The 25,958-nt window shown below is 47.0% G+C and overlaps 1 protein-coding gene across 3 annotated transcripts; it reads left to right on the top strand.

Annotated features, from left to right (window-relative positions):
- Nucleotides 1-7,122: 7,122 nt before the first annotated feature.
- Nucleotides 7,123-24,437, top strand: LOC104313604 (DEP domain-containing mTOR-interacting protein). 3 transcript variants are annotated; one of them, XM_009912616.2, is made up of 9 exons: nt 7,135-7,427; nt 15,245-15,423; nt 18,496-18,619; nt 19,837-20,015; nt 20,644-20,829; nt 21,196-21,336; nt 21,667-21,737; nt 23,211-23,315; nt 24,152-24,437. In XM_009912616.2, exons 1-9 carry the CDS (start codon nt 7,270-7,272, stop codon nt 24,275-24,277), a joined length of 1,269 nt encoding a protein of 422 aa, XP_009910918.1. In that variant the 5' UTR covers nt 7,135-7,269; the 3' UTR covers nt 24,278-24,437. The 3 variants fall into 3 exon arrangements, 1 of the variants encoding a protein (XP_009910918.1); XR_011328062.1 differs by having other exon boundaries at nt 7,123-7,427; nt 20,672-20,829; nt 21,196-23,315; nt 24,152-24,286; XR_011328063.1 differs by lacking the exon at nt 24,152-24,437 and having other exon boundaries at nt 7,123-7,427; nt 20,672-20,829; nt 21,196-21,737; nt 23,211-23,287.
- Nucleotides 24,438-25,958: the final 1,521 nt, after the last annotated feature.

The following is a 25,958-nucleotide window of genomic DNA, read 5'->3' as shown; positions in this document are numbered from 1 at the left end:
GCTCAGGACCAGTAAATCTTCCTTGGGCTGTTGTCCATTTGCTTGTGTAGTCTTAACACAAGCTAGGCTCTGCAGGGTGCGTTCCTTGGGCTGAAACTCCTCCGGATCAGTCCCAGTACAAACCCTCTCTTGCACTGGTTGTGATGGAGGACTAAGGCAATGTACCAGCTCACACGGAAGATGCTGCTTGTGGTCAGAGGGACGCTGCTGGTGAAAAGCCTCACTTCTTCCTTCCTCTAGAGGGATTGTGTTCCTGTGCATGGCTGTTGAAGGAACCTCCTTAAATGAAGTTGGAATAGCTGGATGCAGGCTTAGAAATGTGTTCCTGCTGGTGTATCTGCTTATCCGCAGCTCCCATCCTCTCCTCTGCCTTTGACTTTTCATGCTGTGTTAAGCCCACACCATGTGAATTCCTCTCCCCCAACCACACACGCGTACTCCTTTGATTTCACTTGCTACCTTACGATTTTGGCTCTGGCCGAGTGCATCAGGCTGGATGGAGGCAGTTTAAAACTCAAGCTGTAATAAATACCAGGTTCTAGGCTGGTATGCTAACCCCTGTTATCCTGGCTTTTTTCTGTTAAACCAGTGTAACAGCCCTTTCTTTACAACAAGGAAGCAGCAGACTCGTGGTATGGAGCTGGGACAGGACAGGACTATCCTCTCCATCACTCCTGGTACACGTGTGGCTGAGAAATAGCCAACAGTTCTCTCATGATAGGATTACACTTATCCTGCCAGGAGCCGTTCTGTGGCTGTGTTCAGTGAAGGCTAATTGTAGCAAAATTAGCACATTCCCATTACAGCATGAGACTGGAGACTTTTGACCGCTGAAGCTTGATGGTTTCTCGTCTGGGAGAAATGTGGGTCTGAGATTGGGCACTGCATGTACTGTGCAGCATCTGACGTGGCCCGGACCCAGGTTGGGGTTTCCAGGTTTCCAGTCTGCTCCATACTGGGAAGCTTTTGTGGAGTTGGACCAGCAGAGGTGCATCTCCCAGACCCCTGGAGCAGGGACCGGGAAGTCTCCATGTCCCCATCGGAGCAGTCTGCAACTCCTGACTTTGATCTTAAAAAACATGTGGAAGAGCCTCACCCTTAGTTAGCATGAATGGAGGGAACTGAACTCATCTTGGCCTGCTTCGAAATCTCACACCCAAGCACTGGTATGGGAGCTGAAAGTTAAGGACTATTGAAAGTTTTTAATGTTTCTTCTAATAGCTGTTGAGGAATGGGGAAGTGAAGATGACGCAGGTTCCGTGTCTTGTTGCAGAAGAGTGTTTCTTTTGTTGTTGTTGTTTCTTTTTTTTTTCCCCAATGAAAACTTTTATTAGTTCACTATGAAAGTGAGACTTTGGTGATGTTTTCATTAAAGCTGCAGGTCCTAAAGCAATACAGTTGTGGGAAAATTTCATTTTTCAGGGTTTTAGTGTTGGTGTTTTTTTTGTTTTGTTTTGGGTTTTTTGTTTGTTTGTTGTTTTTTTTTTTGCAAGCTAAAGTACTATTCTTTGTAGTTTTGGAGAACTGTGACTAAGCTGTAATCGTTTAAAATTTGAAGGGAAACAAAGATGCCCCTATTTGCTATTTTGATGCCAGCCAGATTATTTTGACTTACATTTGACTGCTTGGGGTTAGCAGTTCTTCTTTTCTGTAGAAAGAAGCAATATATATTGCTCTTACATCCAAATTTATTTTCTGGAACAAAACGAAGGACACTCAATGACATGAGAGCTCCAGCTTCGTTTTATAACTGGCTAATAAGAAATTGCTGAATAATGTGCTCATTTTCTGCCACTCGAAAATGATAATTCTTCCCAAACTTCTCAGGCTCTAAGGACGCTGCTGTCCAGTCTCATTATCGGCTTCCAACACAGAAATGAAGGAGTCTCCATGGTGCAACACACTTCCCTGGTGCACAGCGATCTCAAGGCTGGCTTTAATGCTACAACACCATTCCCCTGGGTGCTGATGAGAGATCTCCATGCAAGGTGCCCCCAGTATTGCTATTTTAACTGTTTTTCTATTGAGGTGTTTGCTGTGAGGTGGCCTCCAGAATTTGTTGTGGCACTGACATCAATGAGTCAAGCAGCAAATATCCTCAGGAGTGGATTGTGAGCTTTACAGCCAGATATAAACTTCTTTTCTGAAAGCAGCCGGGAGAGCCTGGCTCCCAAACAATGCTCTGCTGCCCAGCCCAGCTGGCGGGGCTCCAGCCCAGGTGAACACACCTTGCTGGGGACAAGGATTTGCCCCTGGGGATGATGGTCTCTGGCAAGAAAAGCTCACTGTCAGCTAGCGTGGGGAGGTCTTTCTGGCTCAGAGAAAACGCAGACCCTGCAAAATCCGGGATTTTATTGTGGTGGTGTTGGCTGTGAACTCCTTTTCTTTTTTTTTTTTTTTCTCCTTTTTTTTTTTCTTTTGCTAAGCTGAATCAAAATCAGTGTATGGGGTGAGAAGCAGTGGCTGATCGCCAGCTGCAGACTGCTGGCATCGTATGTGCCAGCTTGAAGCAGGAAAAATCTGAATCTCAGTCTGCTGCCAGGCTCTCCTGCTCTGCATGCGAGATTTCTGAAGCACTCTGCTTGAAATGCAGAGCCTGAGCTGCCATGGGGAGGACAAAATTTAGGCAAAGGACTAAGACAAACTTGGCAGTCGATAACAAGGATGACTGTGACAGTTCGTGGTGTCCTCTGTGCTCAGTCCTGACTTGCTGCTGCAGAAAAGGAGTGCTTTACAAATAGTTCTTTAGTCAACTTGTGCATTTATTATTTAAAAACAAACTCATCTAATTCCTTCCTGTCTTTTCCTTAGCCCTGCTTGGGAAAAAAAATTAAGAAAAAAAAAAAATCAGTGGCTGCTAAACCTTCTACTTGATGTTGTAACAATGTTGAGAGCTGAAATCCAAAATACTGGGTTGTACCCAGAGGTGCCTCTATCTTTTCTGAACACTTAATGAGTCAAACTGCTAACTAATCTATTGAAACAGGAAAATTCAGACACTGCAGTTCCTCTGGAGAGGAGACCTAGATGAAGTGACTCTGCAGCGCTGTATGCATATTCATTGTAGCCTTGGACTCCAAAGCCATACTATGAATAGCACTTTTCATCTGTGGATCCAGCTGACAACTAATTAAATCTAACTAATCCCTGCATGTATGGGGAGTGGGGGAGACTATCTAGGGACTGTTTTTCCCAGCCCTGAAACGCTGTCACCTCCAGGATGTGGTTAACAGCAGCTCGCTCGGTTTGTCTTCCCTTCGGTGACACAAAATGCTTTGGGGGAAAGGTGTCAGATCTGCAAAGGACATTCCTGAGGTTAAATAAGAACTCGGCGCTGTGAGCATGGGGCATGCCTGGCTTTGGTTTAACATCCCTTTTCTCCTCAATTGATGAGATGCTCTTCCCCCTAAATGCCAGTGTAAAAAAAAAAAAAACAAAAACAAAAACCAACAACAAAACAGGGTTGTGATATTGAGACTGCTGTGCTGATGGAGAGTGGAAGTTCCTCCAGGCCTGGATCCTTGCTCTGATGTGGACCAGGAGCAGATGCCAGGGAAAGAGAATAAGAAATGGTGAGTAACCTCTCCACTAACATAGTCTTGCAGCTTCCAGCAATGATGACCAAAGTAAGCACCTAGATTACTGTGTTCAATACCAAGACCTGTCCTGCATGAATTTACCTAATCCCTTTTTTAACCCTTTTAGATTTTGTGGCTTAATATCCAGTGACAAATTGCACAATTTAATTTTATGCTGGTGAAGGGGAAAAGAACCCCTATAGTTTGTCTCAAGCCTGCTGACTCATTTCATGAGCTTGGCCCTGGTCCTTGTTGGGGGAACAATCAGCTTCTCTATAACAGTTGTAATTTTACAGTGGACCTCTGTCCTCTCATGAGAAGTTTTAGTCCATCTAGCTGCCTGTCATCCCCACAGGCAACTTTCTGAGCATGGCTCTGCCATCCTCAGCAGACCTGGATGTCACCGGCTGCTGTGCCCTCGCTCTGCTCTCTTGACTGGGTGCTCTCAGGGCTTGAGAAGGGGAGATAATATATTTTTAGTAGCTTCTCTTCCTTGTTTTTTGTGGCTTAAGTAGAAACATTAATGTCTAATTTAAAGGGTACATTTTACAAGGTTATTTATGGAAGCAATAAGCCTTTTTCCTGCTGTGTTTTTCATGAAAGAAGCTGGCAAGAGCTGAAATCCTTTACCTTGTTATAGTAACAGCAAAACATTCACTCTCAGACTTTGAGCTTCACTTGAAATAGTCGGTTGGTTTTTTTTGTTTGTTTGTTTGTTTTTTTAAGGAAGACATTTAATATCCAATGAACAAAACAGCAGCAGTTTCTCCCTAGTTGAAGGGAAGAAAACCTGTCCCAGAAAGAAAGCAGAGGGGGAATGCCTGGTCTCTGGTGCACCTCCACAGTGAGAGGACACAGTCATGGCATCGGCCAGAGCAGCAGGCGAATCCTCTCAGCCCATTATGCTCATAACAAGGTGACATTAACCTTACCTCATTCTGCTTTTAGCTCTGTGCTATTGTTTCTACCGTCGAAAGCAGCCCTGCGCACGCAGCGGGTGCAGGCAAGTGGCTGCCTACAGGTGCCGTTGTTTGGCAAACTCCAAATTAACCACGAGCCAGGAGAAAGGACGGAGCCCGCGGTGACTCTGCAGGCTGGATGGCTCAGGGAATGATGGATGGGAGTCAGACTTCAAGCTCTCAAGACGAACACAGTGCCCTGCTGTGTGCGGGCAGGCTGTGGGAGCCAGCTGCCTGTGCTGTGATGGGGGGAATGGTGGGACGGGCAGGTTTTGGGGAGTTCTCCCCACGTCACGCGTTCACCTTATAAATGAAAGATGCTGCAGCGGTGGGCAAGGACAAGCCCTGGGAGCGCCTGAAAGGGTCTTTTGCCGAGGCTGGCACGGACACACCGGCATCAGCGACGTTGGAGGGGGCTCCAGGAGACATTCTGAGAGCTGCCACCTCAGCCTGCCCGTGCGCACAAGGGGAGCCTGTTTTCCTGCATTTACAGCACGGCGTGATCAGCAGGACGTGGGAGCGAGTACGCTCCGGGAGAGCCTGGATAGAAGGAGCCTTGTTGGTGCAGCCCATCGCTGCTGCTCTCCACGCAGCCGCTGTTTGACTTGGACAGGAGCACGGAGACTGAGATTTGTCCGGTCCCACTAGCTACACCTCTGCTGCTCCTTCATCAGCAGAGAGACAGCGGTAATACTGACCAGAGAAAGACCAGCGTATGTCCGGCTGCAGCGGTGCCTTTACTCTGTGTCACTTGTTCCTTCTTGCTCTGCCCCATCTCTGCATGTGCAGAACCATCTCCCACCTTCCCTCCCTCCACTCAGACTATGCTTTGTACTTGGCTATCGGGAGATGGGCAACGCGCACCCGGAATGCTTGCACAGGAGAACTGATGTCTCTCGTGGAGTCAGGTGCCTGTCCTGTCCAGGTGAGCAATGGTTCCCTCTGTGGGAAGGCCTGTGCTTGTATCCTGATCAACAGAAAGGTGGTGGAACGACTCATGCAAATCAGTGAAAGCCTGATGTAGGGGTCTCTCACGGGGCAGAAAACCTAGAGGGTATCAGATAAAGTCAGCCAAATTCTCAGCCATCCAAGCAGGGAGAAGGTGGCTGCCAGACAGGAGATAACAGCACCTACAGCCCTCAGCACAGTGATTCTGCAAACTGCACCCCGAGAAACGAGCTGCGTGGCATGTGCTCAGCCCTGGTAAAGCTGTGCCTTGGCACCTACCGAACAGCAGGCACAAGAGCTGGGTCTCTCCTGGGATGGTATGAAAATCCCCTCCTGACCTGGCAAAAATGAGCAGTGTTTGCTAGTGACTGTACACCAGCTGAGCCAGGACGGCAGGCAGTCTAAAAACTGGTCCTCTGTTCGCCTGCTGTCCCACAACCACAGGCACTGAGCCGTGTTTTAGGACACTGAGCTCGTTCGGGAGTGCCAAGACTGCGTGGTCCCACGCGCCAGCTCTCCGCTCCTGCGGGGCGGGAGGCACACAGCCCTCCCTTTGATTTCGGACCTTAGCCCTGGCCGCTGCGTGCTGTGCTTCTCGAAACGCTAACCTGAGCTTGTTTGATTTAGCGATATGATGGTGCAGGGGGAACGTAAGCCTGGAAGGGTCTGCTTGTGCTGATGGGGATATTGGCTAACTGGCTTCTCGCTGATGAACTGCTGCTAAAGGTGATCTAATTAAAGACAGCATTTAGTTTACTGCTGCTTTATTAGGCTTCAGACTGAAGTAGAATCTCCTTAGCTGATACAATTTCCTTCCCTTCCCTCAACCCTATCTTCTCCACATTCTCTTTTGGTAGGTTCCCCCTCTCTTTTGTCTTTCTGAGGTTCGGTCCTTTATACCAGCTAGTATTTTTCATCCCTGCTTTAACTCATGGAAATACAATTGCACATGCATCCAATGGTAGTGATGGATGTAATTAACCATCTCCACATCCCAGTTCCTCTGCCTATTTCTTTGCTGAATGCTATCGCTGTCAGGTCAGCTCTAGCCTGCAGAAAATATCTCTGCTATCTACCAGCCATTTCCATTATTTGAGGCAGGTACCAGTGCCTGGAGGTAGGTTTTAATGGTTGAAGCTAGCAGCATCATACAGGCAAACAGCTTGGCACCAGCGGAGTCCCAGACTCATCAGTGCCAGCTCGTGCTATAATTACAGCCTGTGCTTCTCCATCCGACCTATGTGATGGCTGCTACAGCGAGGAAGGGCTCAAGCTGCTCTGAGCCCACTTTTTAGCAAGGGTCGGCCATGGTGTTGGATGGAGTCCGGTCTGGGGAGAGGTGGAAAGCCCTTAGGGAAGAGGATGAGAACAAGCCATAGGGCTTGCTTTGGGGAATGGCACATCTTGAAGCCTTCGTGGGAAAGTTACAGCATAAAGAAGGAGGCGCTTTGTCCATCTTACTGCTAATTAAACCACTCGTCCTACAGCCTGTGTATGCCCGGAGCTTGCTGGAGTCACCTACACACAGCAAGCAGAAAGGTCCCTGTCCCCAGCCTGCTGGAAAGCAGACCTGCCACCTCCCCGGCTCTCTGGCTGGAGAGGAGCAGTGAGAAACCAGCAAAGCCAGGATCAGATTGCAGCAGGCTCCTCCTCCAGTGACTACAGAGAGGGAAGGAAAGGCGGAGAGCTGGAAACCAGCAGCTCCAGGCTGCCTACCTGCACCTTGCCAGCCGGGCTGGGGACCGCGCTGGGGGCGAGCATCTTCTCCACCCGCATCCCATGGGATGTGCGGGGTCCCTGGGTGCTCCCTGCTATCCTGGGTGCATCTTCCCATCGCTGCCTGCTTCCAGCCCGGCATGGAGAGCCTGAGCACCAGCCTGAAGAAGAAAGCTACAGAGCAGCACTACAGGGCGGAGGTGATGATTGCTGGAGAGCAGCTGAGGTAGGAGGTGATGGGGCTCTTCTCCAGGCTGTATCCTGCTAGCAGGACGCTCAAAGCTTTATCCTTGAGCAAGCTCTTTCCCCCCAGATGCTAGTGCCTCCCCAGTATCTGCTGATCCTTCCTTCACCCACCAAACCAGTGGTGAACCAGGTCCTCTCCTGTATTTCCTTGCCCTGCCGCTCCTCCCTGGGCATCTCCTGCCCTCCACCTCCAGATGCCAGGGGACTGGCAGGTGGGTTTAGATGGCAACAGGTATTTTTGCTCCCTTTGCATCTTCCCCCAAAGGCAGAGCCCGATGTGGTGATGCTGAGCAGCCTCCTCGAGGTGTCCCTGGCTGGATGGGGACAGCACCGCGGGCGTTCCAGGGGTGTTTGGACTTTTGGGGTAATTTGGGAGGTTGTCCCACAGGTGCCATCCACCTGAATTGTTTTGCACAGCAACAAGTAGGCTCTTTCCTCTCTCAAAAGTCACTTTTGGGAACTTCTGCTGGTTTGTAGTCCCAGTTTCTGAGCCGCTTCCGAGTTGTTTTTTTTCCCCCTTATGAAGACAGAAATATATTCTCCTATGCAAGAAAACCTGTGTGGCTGAGAAAATGTGTTCCTTGTGTATCTGGGCTCAACATCACACACCCCACCCCCTCCCCCCGTTGCTTCTAAGCATGCAACTGTAGGCTTTTCTAGCTCTTGAGGAGAGTTTGCTTGTTTGTATCTGGAGCCGTTCTGTTTTGTTTTGAAATGTGGGTAGAAAAGAGGAAAAGTATCCTTGAATAATGTAAAGAGCCTAGAGCCCAAGTTTGCTAGCACCAGGTTCCTAAAATTAGCTCTGTGTTGCTATGTTGTCCATTCTCAGTGAGTCATGTTAACCTTAGCTTTATTCTACTGTATGAAAGATTTATAATTTCCAACTAAGGATTAGGGCCCCATCTTGAAAATGCAGCCAATGTCCAAAGTGGCTGGATTTTAAATATATAGTGATGGTTAGCCACACTTCCAGTCTATTGTCTTTCACAAGTATTACTGTCCTAGCTCCAGAAATTAAAACTTTTCCTTAGGTAGTGGCTGGGAGAGCTGCTGTTGGGGGTGGAAGCTGCATCAACCTTTCTGCCTTTGCAGGATTTGCAGTCCACATTGTAAGGGAGGCTTTGAAGATGAGCTTAACTTTCTTATAGGGAAAAGCATCAGCTGATCTCAGTGATTTGCCTCATTTGAATAACTCAGTGCAAGAGATGTAAAGTCATGACTTATTCCATCCCGTGGGCAGGGCAGGCTTGTTCATATTTATATTTACTCATCTGGAGTGACTGAGGTTTAAGATGGGTCTTAGAGCCTGGGCCAAAGGACGGGGTCAGGTGTCGAGAGAGAAAATGAAATAATCAAGCCATATGTTAAAACTGATCACTGCATGCGTAAGGGGAATGATGTGGCTTCCTCGTGCTTTTTGTAGGACAGGAGCATATCAGATCCTGGACCATTTGGCGATTGTGACTGTTAGCTGGAGAAGGGGATAAAATAAATCTGTGAACAGAGCTCTTCTACTATATTGCACACTACGCTAGTTCTTATAAGCAAGGTAAAGGCATAGTACAAATATTACACTCTTCTGAAAACCAGTAATACCAACTCATTTTTTCATCCCAGTATTTGTCTGGAAACTTCACTCCTTATTGTCAGCGTGAATGTGCCCTGAGACTTTAAAAAGAATGCTAAAAGCCTGAAGGGAGGCAAGCTTTGTGCAGGGAGGGAATAGCTTTCCATTAGTGTGACTGGGGTAAAGTTGAATAGAAAACCCAAAATATATGTACTTTCTGTGGTACTCATCTGTGGGGGTTTTTTTGTGGTTTTTCTTTTTTGTTTTGTTTTGGGTTTTTTTGTTTGTTTTTTTGTTGTTGTTGTTTGTTTGGTTTGGTTTTTCCCCTATAGCTAGAGTTCCTCGGAGTTTCCTGGCTAGGGAGCTCCCAAAATCTGAGGTTTTTCAAGCCAAGCCCATCACAGCAGGTTATAATCTTGAACTGCTTGCTCCTGTTCAGTTTGCTACCCCGGGGAGAACCTGATGCAGGTTATCATCTCTGCTGGAAGGGGTGATAGGCAGGGTAGGAAGCTCATACAAGTGGAGAGGAGCGGTGAGAGCCCTCGCTTCAGATGCTGTCCCGTGCTAAAACCACGCTGCTGGGAGACACGTGCTGTTTTGCAAACACGGCAGCGCAGGGAGCAGAGCCGATCTGCCTTTGGGCGGCTTCGGCTGCTTCACGCCCCTGACCTGCTCTTGAAAGGCTCGAATTCTTCGCTGCGCGGAGAAGAGCGGATGGATTTCATCCGGCGTGACTGCTCTCTTCTTCAGCTGTGTTTTGTGGGCAATGGGTCTAAAGGCCAAGGGAGGACCCCAGTGTACCCAGTGCTCACAGTGATGGGGAGGTGGGTCCTTTTGCTGGTGGCTTGGCACATCCTTCTGCTTTGGTCGGGGCAGGAGCCTGTTCCCAGTGCAGAAAGACTGGAAGGAGCTGCTGGCCAGCATGGGGGGTAAAACTGGAGGAGGAGGGTGAAGAGATGGACACCACTAACCTGTCACCGGGCTCCTCCTTCCCCTGCAGTTCGTCTGGCTGAAAGGAGAATCGAGTGATGCAGAGCAGAGCATGCTGCATGCTCAAGTCTGTCTCTTGTATTTTGGGGATCTTGCAGCCTGGCAGGTAAGGAGTTAGTGATATGAATCCTCCCAGAACCTGGGTGCCCAATAGGTAGCAATGGGGAAACTGAGGCAGAGAAGCTGGATGATGCCTCTGGCAACAGCAGATGGGGCAGGGCTAAATGTCCACATTGTGCTCCCCTGCTCTCCCCCAGGTAAGGAATAAAGCAGCACGTAAAGGAGCCTCATCATCTGCCCTGACTCTGTAAGCCTTGATCAGTAAATAGCACTCTTGTGTCTACGTAAAATCTCAAACATTTGTTTTTCCCTGTTCTCCGCTTCCTGCCCTGCCTCCCCGCTATTGTATTTAATCAAACAAACCTTTGCTCCATCTTTACAGTTCTTTGGCTTCACAGCAAGTTTGCAAATCCCTCTGAGTTTGGTTTGGCTGGAGGGATTAGTCTGTTCAGCGTCAGGATGTGTTTCCCAGCCAGAAATAGCTGCACAAGCAAGGGGTGAAGGAACGTTTTGTGGGGATGGCTGGGAACAAAATACATCCTAAAGGAATCCAGGGGCGAGTGGACACTGTGCTTTGGGCTGTCTGTCTGCCAGCGTCCCTTTACTTCCACGGGGATGCTGCTTTCTAGTCTGTGGAGAGGGAAGTGAAGTTTTGGGTCTTGAGTGTCTCCCCATCAAAAAGATGAAGATAATTTCCACTGATATTTTGGTCTTGGGTTTGAGAGGGCTGCTGTCTCAGGCTTGTTCCTCACATCTCCTGCTGTCGGTCTTATTGTTTCAGACATATAAACTTGCATGAAAATCACACTAGTTTTACTGGGCATTGTGTGTTCCTGGGTGGCATTCTGTAAAAGAGGCCCAATTAGTCATTTCTAATTGCAACAAATGGCTTATCTGCACAGAGATATTCTGGAACAGCTACCCTGCTTTGAATTCACACCCTGCTGTAATCTGACTTTCTCAAGTACAGACAAGTCCTTGTGCACTCTCTTCTGGATATTCCTCATGGTCAAGTGAACCAGCTGGTCTCTAATAACTCCGTTAAGCTGAATTAATCACTCTTAAACATAAAATATACTTTGTAAACTTTATGTCTTGGGCAGAAAAAGTGAGAGGAGAGTTTTCTCCTATGAAGAACAAAATTGTGATTTCAGCCACCAACCAAAATTTTCAATGGTGCTGAGTGTTTTATTTGGATACTCAAATTGAGACACTGTTAAATAAAGTGCTCGTATCTTAATGCTCTGGAAATTGTGCTCACTTAAAGGTGTGTAGCTGAGCATGCCAAAGTTTGTATTCCTGGCCAAAAATCTTGGGTCCACAGGAGGTTTGGTGGTTCTTTGCTGAACTTTGATCTCTTGAAATGGGGATGTCTTCCTGGAGGAGCTGTGGGACACTGCTTGATGTGGCAGTCACTGGATGAATGTTATTCTGAAGACGAGACTACATAATCAGAATGACTTTAAAAGCCTGTTATTAAATTTTCAGCACTGATGAAAGTGAGGACTGGGAAGTAGGTTTTTGCTTGCCAGGATTTCTTTTTGAGATTTAAGTCTTGTTTTCCTATACATACATTTAAATACAAGTAGGAAAATAAAATATCGCTGAACCACTTTGGGCTGCCACAGGTGTGCAAAGCCCTCTCCTCTCCCCTAGGATGTACTGGTGCTTTTGCAGACTGGGAGTGCAGCAAACTGGGTTTTGCCGAGTGGTTGTTTCCCCTGAATGTGCCTCTCCAGCAGCTATTTTGCAGATACGCTGGTGTGGCTGTTGCTGCCTTTTACTGAGCACTTAGTTGTTTGTTTGTTTGTGTGCATGTGGTTGGGTTTTTTTTGTTTGTCTTCTGTAAAGATAGGAACAGAAAAGAGCCTTTGGGTGACAAATCTTTCCAAGGCCGTTCATTTGTACTTAACTGCTGTGGGAATGCGAACCAGAGTTAATATCCTTGAAAGATCCACCTTGGCATTTGAGCTGCTCAAGGTCTGTTTACATGGGTAGGAGGTGATGGAGAGTGCTCCGGGGAGACATTCCCACTCCATGCAGGCACCTGTGAGTTCTTGGTGCAGAATATCTATCACTTTAGGGATTGCTCTGGCTGTGCAACCACGACACAGTAAAAGTAGCAACTTTTCGAATACGAGAAAGCCCTTTGCTTCGGCTAATGCCCTTGATTCAGACTCTGTTTTGAAACTGCGTGAAATGTGGACACACAGAAGTAATCGAGAGAGGAGCTCCTTGGGTTGCTCCCCAGCAGTGGGCATCCGTGACGCTGCTGGGAAAATGCTGGCCTGCCGGAGGAGCAGGGAAGTTGTGTTTGTAACAGCTGAAGTGACTTAAAACTCTTGATTCCCTAGAGGTTTGTGTTTTGGTTTTTTTTTTTCTTTTTTTTTTTTTTTTCTCTATTTACACTGCTGCAGATCTCCCTCTCAACAAGGTTACACAGGATGAATAATGATGTCTTCGTAGTGACCTTGAGAAAGAACTGATTTGGTTACCCAACGCAGCCTACCCAAAGCAAATGCATGTGAAAGCAGCACACCGACTGCCAAGGGAGGAGTGTTTCGTAAGAGTTGATTCTCATGTTCCAGCAAGCATTTTATCCTTGCATTATTCTGCCTTTTTTTTTATTTTTCTTTTCTTTTGGAGAAGTCGTATGTGTGTGGGGTAGGTTTTGGCATCTAGAAAACTCATAATATTGCATTATAAATCCTTCCTTAAATTTTTTAATCTGGAAGCATGATTATAAACCACTCGGTTTCACTAGCTTTGTGTACACGGACTGGTTTATAGAGGGTGTCAGCTGAGCCGTCGGGAGGTGCAGTTGGTGTTACGTCCTTCTGTGACTGAAGTACCAAATTTGTCTCTTCATAGTTGATGGGAAATGGTAAACAAGAGGAAAGTGAAAAGACCACAAGGACACTTGAGCTGTGCATGTTCCACTGCCCTGCGTCTGCAGGCAAGAGGGCAAACTTGTCACAAATTTAAAAGAGCCCACCAAGGTCCAAGATGCTGCTGCTCCAGAGGTGCTTAAATACCACTTAATTCCTGTCCTGGCAATTGTTCCCAACAGAATAGGTTCAGAATAAGTGTGGGTTTTTGTTTTTGTTTAGATTTGTTTTGTTTTTTTTAAATCCTAGGTTTTGGTAGTATTGTTTGCTGAAAATCTTTTTTGTTTTGGTTTGGTTTTTTTTTTCCCTACAAGATCTGTGCATTTTCTGCAGTATTCTGAAACATGATAAAAAAAGACCTATAGGGGAAATAGTATTCTCCCAACCAGTTTCTATGGAGGCCTTGTGTGATTATGGTCTATATGTTATTGTGGGTAAATATATGTGTGTGTGTATATGTGTGTGTGTGTGTGTGTATATATATATATATAGTCTTTATAGACTCCTGCAGACTCTTGATAGCAATAAAGTACTCTTGTATTTCTTATCTCTGCCAAACATGCCTCTAAAGTGGCATCCCACTTGCTGATTAGGAAGGAAAGCAAGCATATAAAAAAATGACTGCTTGTCTTCTCCCATAGCAGAGGGATGTCAGGGCGGGGAGCCTCTCTGTTTGCAGTTGCTGCCGACTGTGTCTAATTGCATTTTGACAGTGGACCGTGAAATAAAGGAAGGAAAAAAGCGAAAAACTGTAAAAATAGCAGGCAGGTGTCTGTGGACTGTTCTGTTCAGGTAAAATGCAGAATGACTGCTGGTCGCTCGTGGGAATGAGCCTTCCAGGTAAAGAGAGTAAAATACTGAATATAGACTTCAGTATTTGAGGGAGGCCTGCCAAGGGCAAGGCCAGGAGCTGGTTCTGCATGAATCTTTGGCTTAGCATTTTAATTACCGGGAAGGTCTGAAAATGTCTGTTAAGAATTATGTTGGCTTGTAGTTTCACCAGCATTAATTACAACAATCAATTACTAATTCTTCATCCAACAAAAGGTTTTATCTTAAGACTTTTGAGACCCTAGTATTTGTAAATCCTACAATATAGGATAATCCATTATTATCTGATAGATTTTTAGGATATTTAAAACTTCTCATATGGTGCCTGAAACTGTTGTCCAACACGCTTTGTTGTACGCATAACTTCTTCAAAACGAAAAAAAGAACTCGAGGCATGAAATAAAGAAAGGCTGCAGTGATTAATGCCTTTGTAAAATATACTGGCTCGGGGCAAAACTGTGAATTGAAATGAATAATTTGAAACCAGAAATGTCCTAGAGTTACAGAGGAGATATTTAATTAATATCTCCCCTTGGAGTCTGCTGCATGCACTGGGCATTTTCCAGGGTTAGTATTTTGGGAACAGTCATGACTACAGGGCAAAAGTTTGGCTCCTGGACAGATCTCCTGCCAAGTTGGGTTGGCTTTGGCTTGAACACATAAGATCTCTGTGCCTTGTGGCTTGCTCAGTTGTTAAGGTCCTTTTAAAAGTCAAAGCCATAGTCACCTGAGTAACCTTCACCCATACATATCTTTCTGCCAGAGTCACAGACTAGCCATAACGTCAGAGTTTTCAGGATAGGACAGTTGTTGTCTTGCTGTCTTGCTAAACTCTGTCTCAGTCCATCCCAGTTTGAACCAGAAAATGTCAGGACTGTTGCCCACTGTTGGTGTGGATTAGTGGGTACATGGATTAGTAGGTAGTGCATGGGATCTGCCTGGCACTTGTCTCTCGGACACATGCAGAAGAAACGAGCGCTCCCATTACTGCTCCCACCCTGAGCTATGACTAAGATTTTGTCCTGGGGGCAGCTACATTCCTGCTTTCATGGTTATGGGGAAGAAGAACTAGACACAGAATTGTGCCAAGACGACAAACATATGTACTACTATTTTTTTTTACGTTTTTGACCCTTTTTCACAAGCTTCAGTTAGTTGCTGTGTATTTTTTAGAGGTTTGTATAGAACAAAAAGACACGTATAGTTCAGACTAAGTCTGGTGCAGGCAATTTTATAACCTGCGTAGTGATAGGAGGAGAGAAGGGGATGAAGGAGAGGCTGCTTAGGATTGATGAATGCAGTCTTGCAAAGCCAAGAGGTTTGGCTGAATTTGTAAGTCACTGGGTGCTTGCCAGAAGTCCCAAATCGTCAGTGGTTTCTCCAGGCTGGACAGACGCTGGGCTGTTAGACCTGAATTCCCCTGTAACACCAGCTATGCTCAATGAGTGTCTTTCTCTCTAGGCTTCGCCTCCACGATGGGAAGCTCATTAAAGACAGACGTTACCACCTCCGAACGTACCCAAACTGCTTCGTAGCGAAGGAGCTCACAGACTGGCTGATCGACCACAAAGAAGCACCGGACCGAGAGACGGGCATCCGCCTCATGCAGAAGCTAATGGACCATTACATTATCCATCATGGTGTGTGGGTTTCCCTGCTTCCCGCTGAGTCTCCCTGGGGATGTGGCTGTGTGTCTGGTCACCACGTGTGTCCATCAACCCAGGAAAACAGAAGCGTGGTCGGGTCCCTGTTCATGACCCTCCTATGGGTGAGGGCTGCTGGAGTAGCTGGGAGATGAAGGGCAGGCATGAGGTTGTACGGGGTTGTATCTGTGTGAAGCTGTAGCACTTTGGGGGATGTGCCAGTTCCCTGCCCCCAGAAAAGGAACTTGGGCTGTGTGCCGGTAGAACAGCATCTGAAGTATCTCTTATCTGAAAGCAAGTTCAATAACACCTGACCTGTATTGCCCTACAGCAACTGCATCGGCAGCCAGTACTGGGTATTTTTACAGGAGCTGGTCTAGCTCATGTTTGTGTCATGCAGAAGTGGAAGTTGGATTATAATGCATCCTTTACATCTGCAGGAAAAGTAATTTTTTTTACCGTAAGAGCCCAGTGTTCCTCGGTTTCCCCATCCATGCCAGGTTGGGACAAGTAGGGTTGTGGAGTCCACATCACCCAAAGCAACAAGTAATCTGGTACCTGTAAACCTGGGGTTGAAGCAATCCTGTAGGAATGCCTCCCTTGGGATTTAAGTGTGTGATGCCATTTCAAAGGCTTGTCCGTAGAACCTGTTAAAAGAGAGAAAGAAACCCAACAAACAAATGAAGTGGGGGGGGAAGCAGCTTGGTGTTCAAGCCCAGCTCTTAGTTTTCAGGCTTCTTCCTTTTTAAAAATTATTTTGAACTTTCAGCAGTTTTGGATTAACTCAGGACACGTAGCGTGGTCTGTGCCTGTCCCTGAGCTGCAGAGCGATCCCCAAGGTCCAGCCCTTGGTCCTGATATAACAACGGGAAACAAATGCTTCGGGCTGGCAAAGAGCTGGTTTTCCCCATGTGATTTTTCAGGCCCAGTCAGGAGCAAAAGTCCTGGATTATCAAACAGGCTTGGGACACCAGTGCCTTCGGTGGGAAGGGTTGTGGCTGAGCTGCCGACCCTTGGCTGAGCTCTCTTGCTCCCAAGTCTTTGGGACACGAGCGGTGACCTGGAGTTGGGTAGATTGTCACGAGAGGCTGAAGCTGAGGAGACAGAAGCAGATGACAACCATACCAAATCCAGCCCTCTCTTCCCCGCTCTTCCCTAGGGTCCAGAAATAGCTGCCTTTGCCACTGCGATGCAAACACTCTCCGTTGCCATCTGCTACTTGCTGAGGTTAATGCCCTTTACATTAAGCTGCCTTGAATGAAAACAAACTGCTGCTGTGCTTTATCACAAAAGCATAAAGCTGAAGCAGTGAGCTCTCAGTTAACCATTAACACTTAAACCTGATTATTTTTCCATCTCTCCAGCTGACAGTTTCAAATAAATCCATTAGTTAATTAAACCTGTGCAGCGCTGGGTACCAGTGCTGTTTTGATTGCTTATCGCGGACATGTTCCTCCTGCTTCTGTGTAATTCCTGGCAGGACACAGAAGTTGACTTTCCAGCTTGCCTTATGACCATTAATTTTTCCTAGCCCTATGGAAATGGGGCTGCCTGCTAACCGCAGCACTGTGCTAAGTGCTTTGCAATTGGCTAAACTGTTTGCCCTCTTCTCTGCTGGGATCCAGAAGAAAATAATTATCTCATGAAGATCATTGTCTGTGCTGCCTCTTAATGGTCTGTTGTGGTTTGAGCTGTTATTCTATTACATGCTGGAAACACATTGAAATTGGTCTTCAAATAGCAAAAATGCTTTGCTTTTCTATGGGCACAGCCTTGTAATGTTTTATGTTTAATTCCCAATTGCAATGACACCTGAATTGTTGCTCCTTGGAGTTAAGAAGGTGCAAACTTTCACCTTTTAAAACAACCTTCTTGTCATGCCTTCTTGCTTGATGAGTCATGGGCTTCAGCGTCCTGATTTCACACGGAGAGAACTGCTCGGGAGGAATGATGAACTCCAGATAACCTGACAGTTTTTAGCATTTTGCTGCTCACCAAAAGGGGAATGAAGTTTTGCCAGTCTGCTCAGAAGAATAATTAAGTGTTAAAATTTTCCCAAAAAATAACTTATGTCTTTTGAATTTCCCTCTGGTGGATTATGTTACTTTAGCGAAGAAAATTTTGGGGTTGGTTTTTTTTTTCCCTTTGACTAATTTTCTTTGTTTTCTGGGCGTATTCTTTACTCCATGGGTTTTTTTTACCGCTGAAGTTCTTGCTTCAGACAGGTGGACCTGAAGAAAGGCAGGCTGACTGATTTAAGAGCTGGGCTGTGACTTTGGGGCTGTTTGTTTGTTTTGACTTGTAGTCTAGGAATCTGTTGCAGGCAAGTTTATCTCAAAGCTGTATCCCAAATATTTACCTGCTAAATGTTGCATGCACTTAACAGCCATGCATTTACAGATTGTGTGCTCAACCCCAAGACGAAACTAAGGCTTTTCATACAGATTTGATTATTCCAGTTGTATGCACCTAGCTTTGAAGAAAAATTTCTCTCTTGAGGTCAGTTTGCCATGCAAATGAATTGGGTGGGGTTGGCACAAAATGGTGTGGAAAAGTTGGTGTCACTGTACATTCTAGCTTACAAGTATTTTTGACAGGGACAGAGGTGGTTTGGGGGGTTTTGGATGCAGTGAGGGGCTTTTTCCTCTGTCCTCCAGGTCTACTTACGTGTGGCAGTAGCTTTCTAAAAAAAGCTGATTGAGACATTTCCATCTGATCTTTTTTAGTCTAAACCAAAACATCAACATTTAAATTAAATAAAAAAAATAATCCCTCTTTGTTCTAACGAATGTTTCAGTGTCCGGACCAAAATGTAGGCTCAAACTTAAGCTTTCCCAAGGTCTGTTCAGTGGGACTGACCTCTCCCAGCGGCATGGGCTGCAGGCATTCGTAAGCCCCTAATTTGGGGACCGAAGGCTCAGATGGGCGTAGAGAAGGACATCGCGTGCAGCCCCCATAGCTTTTAACCTGGAGATAACACCTTCCCGAGTCTGTGCTCTGTGCAGCTCTGTCCCTTACGGACTGACAGACGCCTGCAGCACTGACATCCCTGCTCTGAACTCCTTTCAGTCTGTGACGAGCACTCGGACTACAAGGATGCCAAGCTGCTGTATCGCTTCCGCAAGGATGACGGGACCTTCCCCCTCAGTAAGGACGTGAAGGTGTTCATGAGAGGGCAGAGTCTTTATGAGAAGTATGTGAGTCCTTCCCCTGCAAAACAAATCTCGGCAAGGGGCGTTGGGACTGTGCTCCGCTGGCTGCGCTTGCTGATGATGCTCTACAGCTGGGAGCCACAGCTACAGCTGGCTTTTCTCTTCTTTTCGCCGTGCCCCGTGCTCTAGGATTGGGAAATGCTGTTTCCTGAGCCCTCTCACAGCCGCAGGACAACCAGCCTTTTGGGGCTGGGTCAGGAGCTATGCTCTGAACTCACGGATGCTTTCAAGGGCTCCAACCCAAGTGCAGGTTCTGGGATTTGGTACGGGGAAGCGCTAGGGTCCAGTCTGCAGTTTGAGTGTTCCCAGGATGGTCATGTCCAGTGGCCGTTCCCAGTGCTCCCCCAGCCTCCCTGGGTGAGCTGCTTCCACCAGCACTATTAGGACTTATGTCCCACCAGAATCAGCAGGGTATGGGATCTTCGGGGTCCTCATGTGCCCGGATCCCTGCACCTAGCTTAGCCTATTTGCAAAATCTATAACGGAAAAATTCTCAGACAGTAAAAAAACCTCCCTCTCCAAATATTTAGTTTTCTTGGTGTTGATTCTTTCTGGTTCTAAGCCAAGCCATCTTCCCAGGCACGTCGTGAGTCATTTTGTTAGACCGGGTTCAACCACAGACCGCCCTCTGGACCTGTTTTCCTTTAACAGCGTCTTCACATCTTCTCTGTCCTCAAATCCTGGCAATCAGATTCACAAACTGGCACTGAGGGAGAACTCCTTCGGCCAGGCGGGCGGTGGTTTCGGCTGTCTGTGACCCTCTGGCAGACGTGCATGCCTTGTACTTTGCTTTTGCTCAGCTGTGGTGGGAGCATCCAGCACATCTCACGGCTGAGCCCGCTGCACCCTCTCGTGGAGACACTGGATTTAGCTCTCGCATACGCTGCAAACTGTATGTTTACTGAAACGCACCTTCCCCATCAATTTGGTCTATTTGCCATTTGTTGCGTGCGTTCGCTTGCTTGGCTTTCCCCTGCAGTCTTTAGTTGAGGTCAGGGCTAAACTGGTTTTGCTGAAGCTGCTTCCTCCACTGTGATGAAGATTTACAAAGCTGCCTGACTGCAGCTCTGCATTTCTTCCTCCCTTCCCATTGCTCCCAGGCAGCAATATTTTGGCTGTAATACTTTGGCCGCTTCTCTTGGCCTTGCTTTGGCTGGCTGCACAACATCACGGGAGCCTTGTCCCACCTCTGTGCCAGGCTGGTGAGCGTGGAAGGGTCAATTCTGAAGGTGAGAGAGGAGAACTCGGTGAAGTACCAGAGGACTTTCCTGGGCTGCGAGATGATCGACTGGCTCGTTCAGGAGGGAGAAGTGGAGAACCGAAAGGAAGCGGTGGAGCTGGGACGGGCGCTGCTGGAACATGGGATCATTCAGCATGGTGAGCGAGGGTCCGGCTGGAGCTGGGATGGAAAGTGAGAGATGAGCGTGGTTGTCAGAGCTGTGCTAGGAACAAATCCCCATTCACGTCGTGTAACAAGTGCTGGTCAAGTGCCCACTTGGAGATGGTAATGGGGCCTTTTAGTTCTATGTTTGGAGCTGGTGACCTTTGAAACTGGAGCAATCTTCCACCACCCACAAAAGCTTTGAGCTGAAATCTGAGCTCTTGCTCTTCAGTTCTTCAAAGCCTCCGGCCACAGGACTGGGATCCGCCCCCCTGGGTTTGGAGGGCTGGGTTGGGAGGGTGTAATGTTCAGCTCTGCTTGGCTGGAGATCATAATCACCGGCAGGAATTAAAGTTTCAATTCAGAAGGCAGGGAGTCCTCTGAGTGTCCTGGGACAGGGGCAGGTAGAGGCCTGTGACTCCGTGGTGCACCCCGGGAGATGGCATCTCTTGGGGAGGTGGCCCTGCTGTTCCTCCTTCCCTGCAGGTAGCTTTCTCGAACAGTCAGAAAAACTGCAGTAGAACACACAGGTATTAAAAGCAATTAATCTGCATCCCTCAGTATATTTCCTATATATATTTCGCACCCCCCTCAGCCTCTCCCTCCTCCCCTGTTCTCTCCTAGTCTCCAATAGGCATCACTTCTTTGACAGTGACATCCTCTACCAATTCTGGATCAACTTTCGACGGAGGCGGCGTCTTACAGAGTTACTCAACGAGAACTCTTCTCGTACCCTCTCCGAGAGCCCAGACAGCCCCTTCTGTCTTCGCAAGCTCAACCCGGACCCAGGCAACACCAGCTTTCTCTCTGGTAACTGTGGATGTGTTTGTGGAGGGGTGTGAAAGCAAGGATTACATTACCAGAGTATCCCAGAGCCGAGGGTGTTGCTCCAGGCAACCCATGAAGCGACCGCCCATCCCACTGGTTTGTGGTGGATGTCATGATGCAGTGGCAGTCTCTATCACAGCTCCCCCTCCCAGGAAAATAACTCAACTTACCATCAACTCAGCTCTTGATCTTTCTTTGAAGCTGGTTTTATTCTTTCTAAGCTCAAATGCCACCTTCAGTGCGTGCTTAACGTTCAGGTGTGGGTCAGGCTGGTGGGGGGCAAGTTTGTTATTTTAAAACTAGCCTGCTCTTTCCCTGAGTAGTTGTTGTTTTTTCTGCCTCTTTCAGTCCAGACCAACAAGGAGATCAAAATTGTCTCAGCGGTTCGAAGGAGCAGCATCACCTCCCTCGCTGGAAACTCCAACCCCTACTTCAGCACTACTCCTACGTTGGTATTCCCTCCTGTGGCTGAGTGCAACCCCAAATCAGGTCTGGGCTTCTACATTGCCCTGTTGTTGCACAGAATACACCTATTCCTCCAGGGCATGGGCTAGCCCAAGCCTCGGGTCCAAACCCATCCACTGTCAGTTTGGTGACTTGCGGGAGGAGAGGGTCAGCCTCACCTCTGAGTCTTGATTTGAAAAATTGTGCAAGCATTTTGAAAAAACACTGAGATGAATGCAAAGATTTCTGCGTGCAGTAACTGTGGCTGGTCCTAACATCTGTTCTGCAGCCCATGGTAATCCCCAGGCTGCCTCGTTATGCATTTTACTGTATGAAACCCTTGATTTTGATAGGATCTGTCACCTTCTGCTCTAGTGTTAAAGAGACCCGTCACCAATGAAGAGCTCCTGTCCCCTGGGGCTCCCTACGTCAAGAAAACGCTAACTGTAAGTGACCGTAGCAAATGGTATTGCTAACTCAACAGTATTGAGCTCTGACTGCTCTTTGATAGCTTTCTGTCTGCTGCTTTGACCTCTGTATGTTGAAACTTTGATTGCATGTCACATCATCACGGCTTGCTCTTGGTGAATCTCAGTGGGTCAATGTCTGCAGGTATTCTTGTGGGTGAAAATGTGTGCAGCCTCTGCTTTAGTTTAGTGTATATCGAAGGGGTAGATCAGGAAAGAGAATGTTTCCTGGACAGAAACACTCCCATTTACATTTCATCCAGCTCCATAGAAACTATAAAACCAGTCAAGTCTTGTGACAGTTGAGACTTCGACACTCACCCTCTGTCACACAGATATCATCTTTACACACGGCTTTATGCATCTTTCACGTTCCTGCTGCGGATCAGGTATGTTGGTATGATCCATCAGCATCTGATGGAGCAGCACTGAACGGGGAGCATCCAAGGGAAACTCTTGCCTTTCTTATGATTTTTTTCATGGATGAAATAAACACGCTGCAAAATCTCCAGGATGCTGCAGACAACCTGAGTTTTGGGCTTTTGCTTTTCTAATTATTTCTAAAGCTGTAGGACCGGTCAAGGCAGGGCTGGTGGGTGCTGGGTGTGAATGTTGCAAGACAGTTCCTGCCCTGCGGATCCTATTGTACTTGTTTATTTTTGTGTAAAACTTCTCAGCCCTTTCCTGCCAGCCTTTGAAAGGGGGAATCTTTACAGTGGCCAGTTTAGGAAATGCGAGGACTGTCTTGCCGTACTGGTTTGACACAAGTGGGGTTACAGAGGAGCTGTGGATCAGGTTCCCAAATTAACTGCCGTAGAAATTGGTGGGAAGGAGCAAGAAAAATAAAGCTGATGATTAGTGTGGCATGTATGAGGACGTGCTGTTCATTCTCCTCCTGAATGCTCTTGCCCTGCCCTTCAACTCTGCCAGCCTGGGCCTTTCATGGCTCATTTCCTTCTGCTTAGCTGTGCAGTTGCTGTTATTTATTTATATGGGCAATGTGCAAAGTCCTTTGGGAATTCCTTTTCTCTTTTAGTCATGTCAGATGGCCACAGTATTACAGCAAACTGCTCTGACAGACTGAGATCAGAGTGGGAAAAATTAAGAGTGGCTACTTGCACCCTGGAAATGCTCTCCTGTGCCAAGGAAAAGGCACTGTGTGCGTGCTCTGGAAATGTTCTCAGCACGCTCTTGGTGCGTGCCTTGCGCTTCAACTTCATGCTGCCTGTGCTTCACTCTTCTGCACTTTTTGGCAGGGAGTATTGATCAGAAAGCAGCTTTGCAGAGAGCAATTAATCTGTGGTTCTGCGTCTCGCTTGGTACACAGCCCTTTCTCTCCCACCCACAACAGATTAAGTTCATGAGCGGAGCTCTCCATCTCACTAGGAGCTGTTGCACCTCCTCTACCCAGCCCATTCCTTGGTTTTTAAACCCCTTTTGTTCTGCTTGTAGATCGTGGGGGATGCGGTGGGCTGGGGGTTTGTGGTCCGAGGAGGAAGACCTTGCCACATCCAGGCAGTGGACCCAGGAGGACCCGCTGCCGCCGCGGGGATGAAGGTACTTCTTACTCACGGTGGCTTAACAGGAGGCAGGACTTAAGTAACTGTATATAACCCCAGTGAAGCAGGGAAGGAGCAGAGCTTTATCCTGAATCACCTGCTCTCACAGCTCCCGAGATGAATGCATTTTGAGTTTCTCTGCTATTAACAATGTACGTGAAAGTTTAATAACCTTAGACTGGTGCCTTGATTTGATTCATCAAATAACACCCAGTATTTCCAGCTCAGGTGAAATGAACTGAGGTCGTGAATCTCATTTTAGACCCAGGCGCTTATGGGGTTTGTGTGTAGAGTTTTAGGCGTGAATGAAAGAAATGTTGAGTTTCGCAGTTCCCTATAAAACCCCCAGCAGTGAGGGAGTAATTTCTACAAGCTGATATAAGTCTAAAGTCACATGGATATTTGAAATAATGGGATTCTTCAGAGGCAGGGTGTGACTCCTTGTTTGCTTCAGGCAGGATTGGAAGGGGATGGATGAATTTGTTTCATTTACTCAAGAGCCCAGTTAATTTCTCCTTACCTAATCTCATTTGCTACCAAATTGCTAGATGTTAATATTGTGCCTCATTTCCATCTGTGACATGAACCACTGCTCATAAATTTTTTTTTTTTTTCTCTGTTAGCTCACAGTCTAAATCCCTTTGGTCCCTTTTTTATGATACAGTGATGATAGCACAGTGATTATTAGTGTGGCTTATGGAGCGGTAATGCTTTAGGGTTTGCAGGGTTTTGTAGCAAGTTATTTGCATTGCAGCCTCTGGCTCTAGTCAATCACAGGCAGAAGTTGCCATGAAGACATCAGCTGAAGGTAACCTGTCCTCCCTCTCCTTACAGGTGTGCCAGTTCGTTTTCTCAGTGAATGGCATGTACGTTTTGCATCTGGACTATCAGACCATCAGCAGCCTCATCATGACGGGACCACGAACTCTGGTGATGGAAGTCATGGAAGCCATTGAATAAATGAAGGAGCCTCATCCCACCGCTGTTTGGAAAGGCAGGACGCTCCCCTAAGCAAGGATGGACTGTGGGGAGGGACCAAGCTTGACCATTCACTGTGAAATGTTAGCCAGGCATTTTAATACATTTTCAAATAAATACATTCTAATGGACAAGTCTCGGATTTTGATGTTGTTGAAATATTTGGCTCTACCTATGTTGACAGGGTCTAAGCTCTTGCAGCTCCTTTTTAATGCCAGTGGGAGAGTTCAGCACATCGTGAAACCAAACCTTAGAACAAGCCATTCGCCCAGCTGAGCTGCAAGGCAAGTGGTACAAGCTGGGAAGCAGTAAGAAGTTTGATACCAAGCAAGTGAGTACCTCTGAGCTCCCCTGAGTTGTCTGTGCAGTCTACTGAACACAATGTGCTTTCCAGATGGCCCGATAAGCTGTGCCATTGACTCTGTCAAGAAAATAAGGAAATGAATACCGTGATGTATGCTTCCTTTTAAAGAAAGTCTAAGGCTCCTGCTACTCTCTTGGCTTAGCCATGCTCACAGCCAGGGCTGGTTGCTCTTCCCAGCCATTTCTTGAAAAGGTGAGATGTCCATGATTTGTGCTTTTTGAGCTCCCACCCCCAAATAATGCTTAAATTCATTAACCAGCTTCACCTCGGCATGGAACTGGGCTGAAGTCCCACACGTCACAGGCTGCTACCAACCTAGTGATGAGGGAAAGGAGAGACCCTAAACAGTGTCTGCCCAAAAAGAAATGTGTCATAGTCTGAGTTTGACTCTGGGAGGGAACAGAAATGAGTGAAAGCCACCAAAATCCAGACCCCCTGGACCCTGCTGCTCCCAGGATGACTGCATTTGCAGGCAATGCAGAATACTCATCTGCAGACTACCCTGAAAGTGAACTAAATACAGAATAACAGGTAATAACAAGAAACTGGGGAGGTTTCTTGCTTTCCAGTTCACTGAGCATCCTGCTTGTGATCAGCTTGTAATGCTGTGCATACAGTAGGATGATTTCCAGCACTCCTGCTTAGGGCAGGTCCCTCAGTGCAGCTCTCTTGGCCACCAATCAAGCCTTAAAAAAAAACAAACAAAAAAAACCCAAGCCAAAAAGATAGTAATTTTAATTTGTGTTAAAGTGGGAGCTGACTTTCTTGGAAAATCTGGTGTCAGCTGTATATTAGGTATTGCATTACTGCTGTCTGCCTTTTTTTTTTTTCCCCTTGATATAAAGGGATATGTGCTCCCCCAGCGCTGGTGCAGAGGTAATAGGACTGCTTGGAGCACAGCATTCCTGGAACGTGGTCCAAGCAAGATGTTTGCATTGATAATCCACTGGGGTCCTTCCAGCCTCTAAGTGAAACCAGACAATCTTTTAAGCCATTTGTCAATATATTCACAGTTGTTATTTCTAGCCATTCGGTGCACAAGCAAAGCAGCATCCATCTGCCTTTTTGCTTTTTAAATTCTGGTTTGTGTTGCTGTTCAGGGAAAGCTTGGATGTCTGTGGTGGCCCCAAGGTTTAATCCAGAGTGTTGGGCTTGAACTAAAGTCAAAGCCAGGAGAGCACAGCATTTTGTGGGCACCTTGGGAAAGGTAGGCCAGAAAACAACAACCTGAACGTAAGCACTGGAAGCAGCTCCAGATTTTTCTGACGTGAACAGAGCGCACATTTTAGCTCTGGAACT

This window comes from Haliaeetus albicilla, chromosome 2 (assembly GCF_947461875.1).
Source record: "Haliaeetus albicilla chromosome 2, bHalAlb1.1, whole genome shotgun sequence".
In the NCBI taxonomy this organism is placed as follows: domain Eukaryota; kingdom Metazoa; phylum Chordata; class Aves; order Accipitriformes; family Accipitridae; genus Haliaeetus; species Haliaeetus albicilla.
Note: the sequence above shows the minus strand (reverse complement) of the source record. Positions and strands in the feature narration are given on the sequence as shown.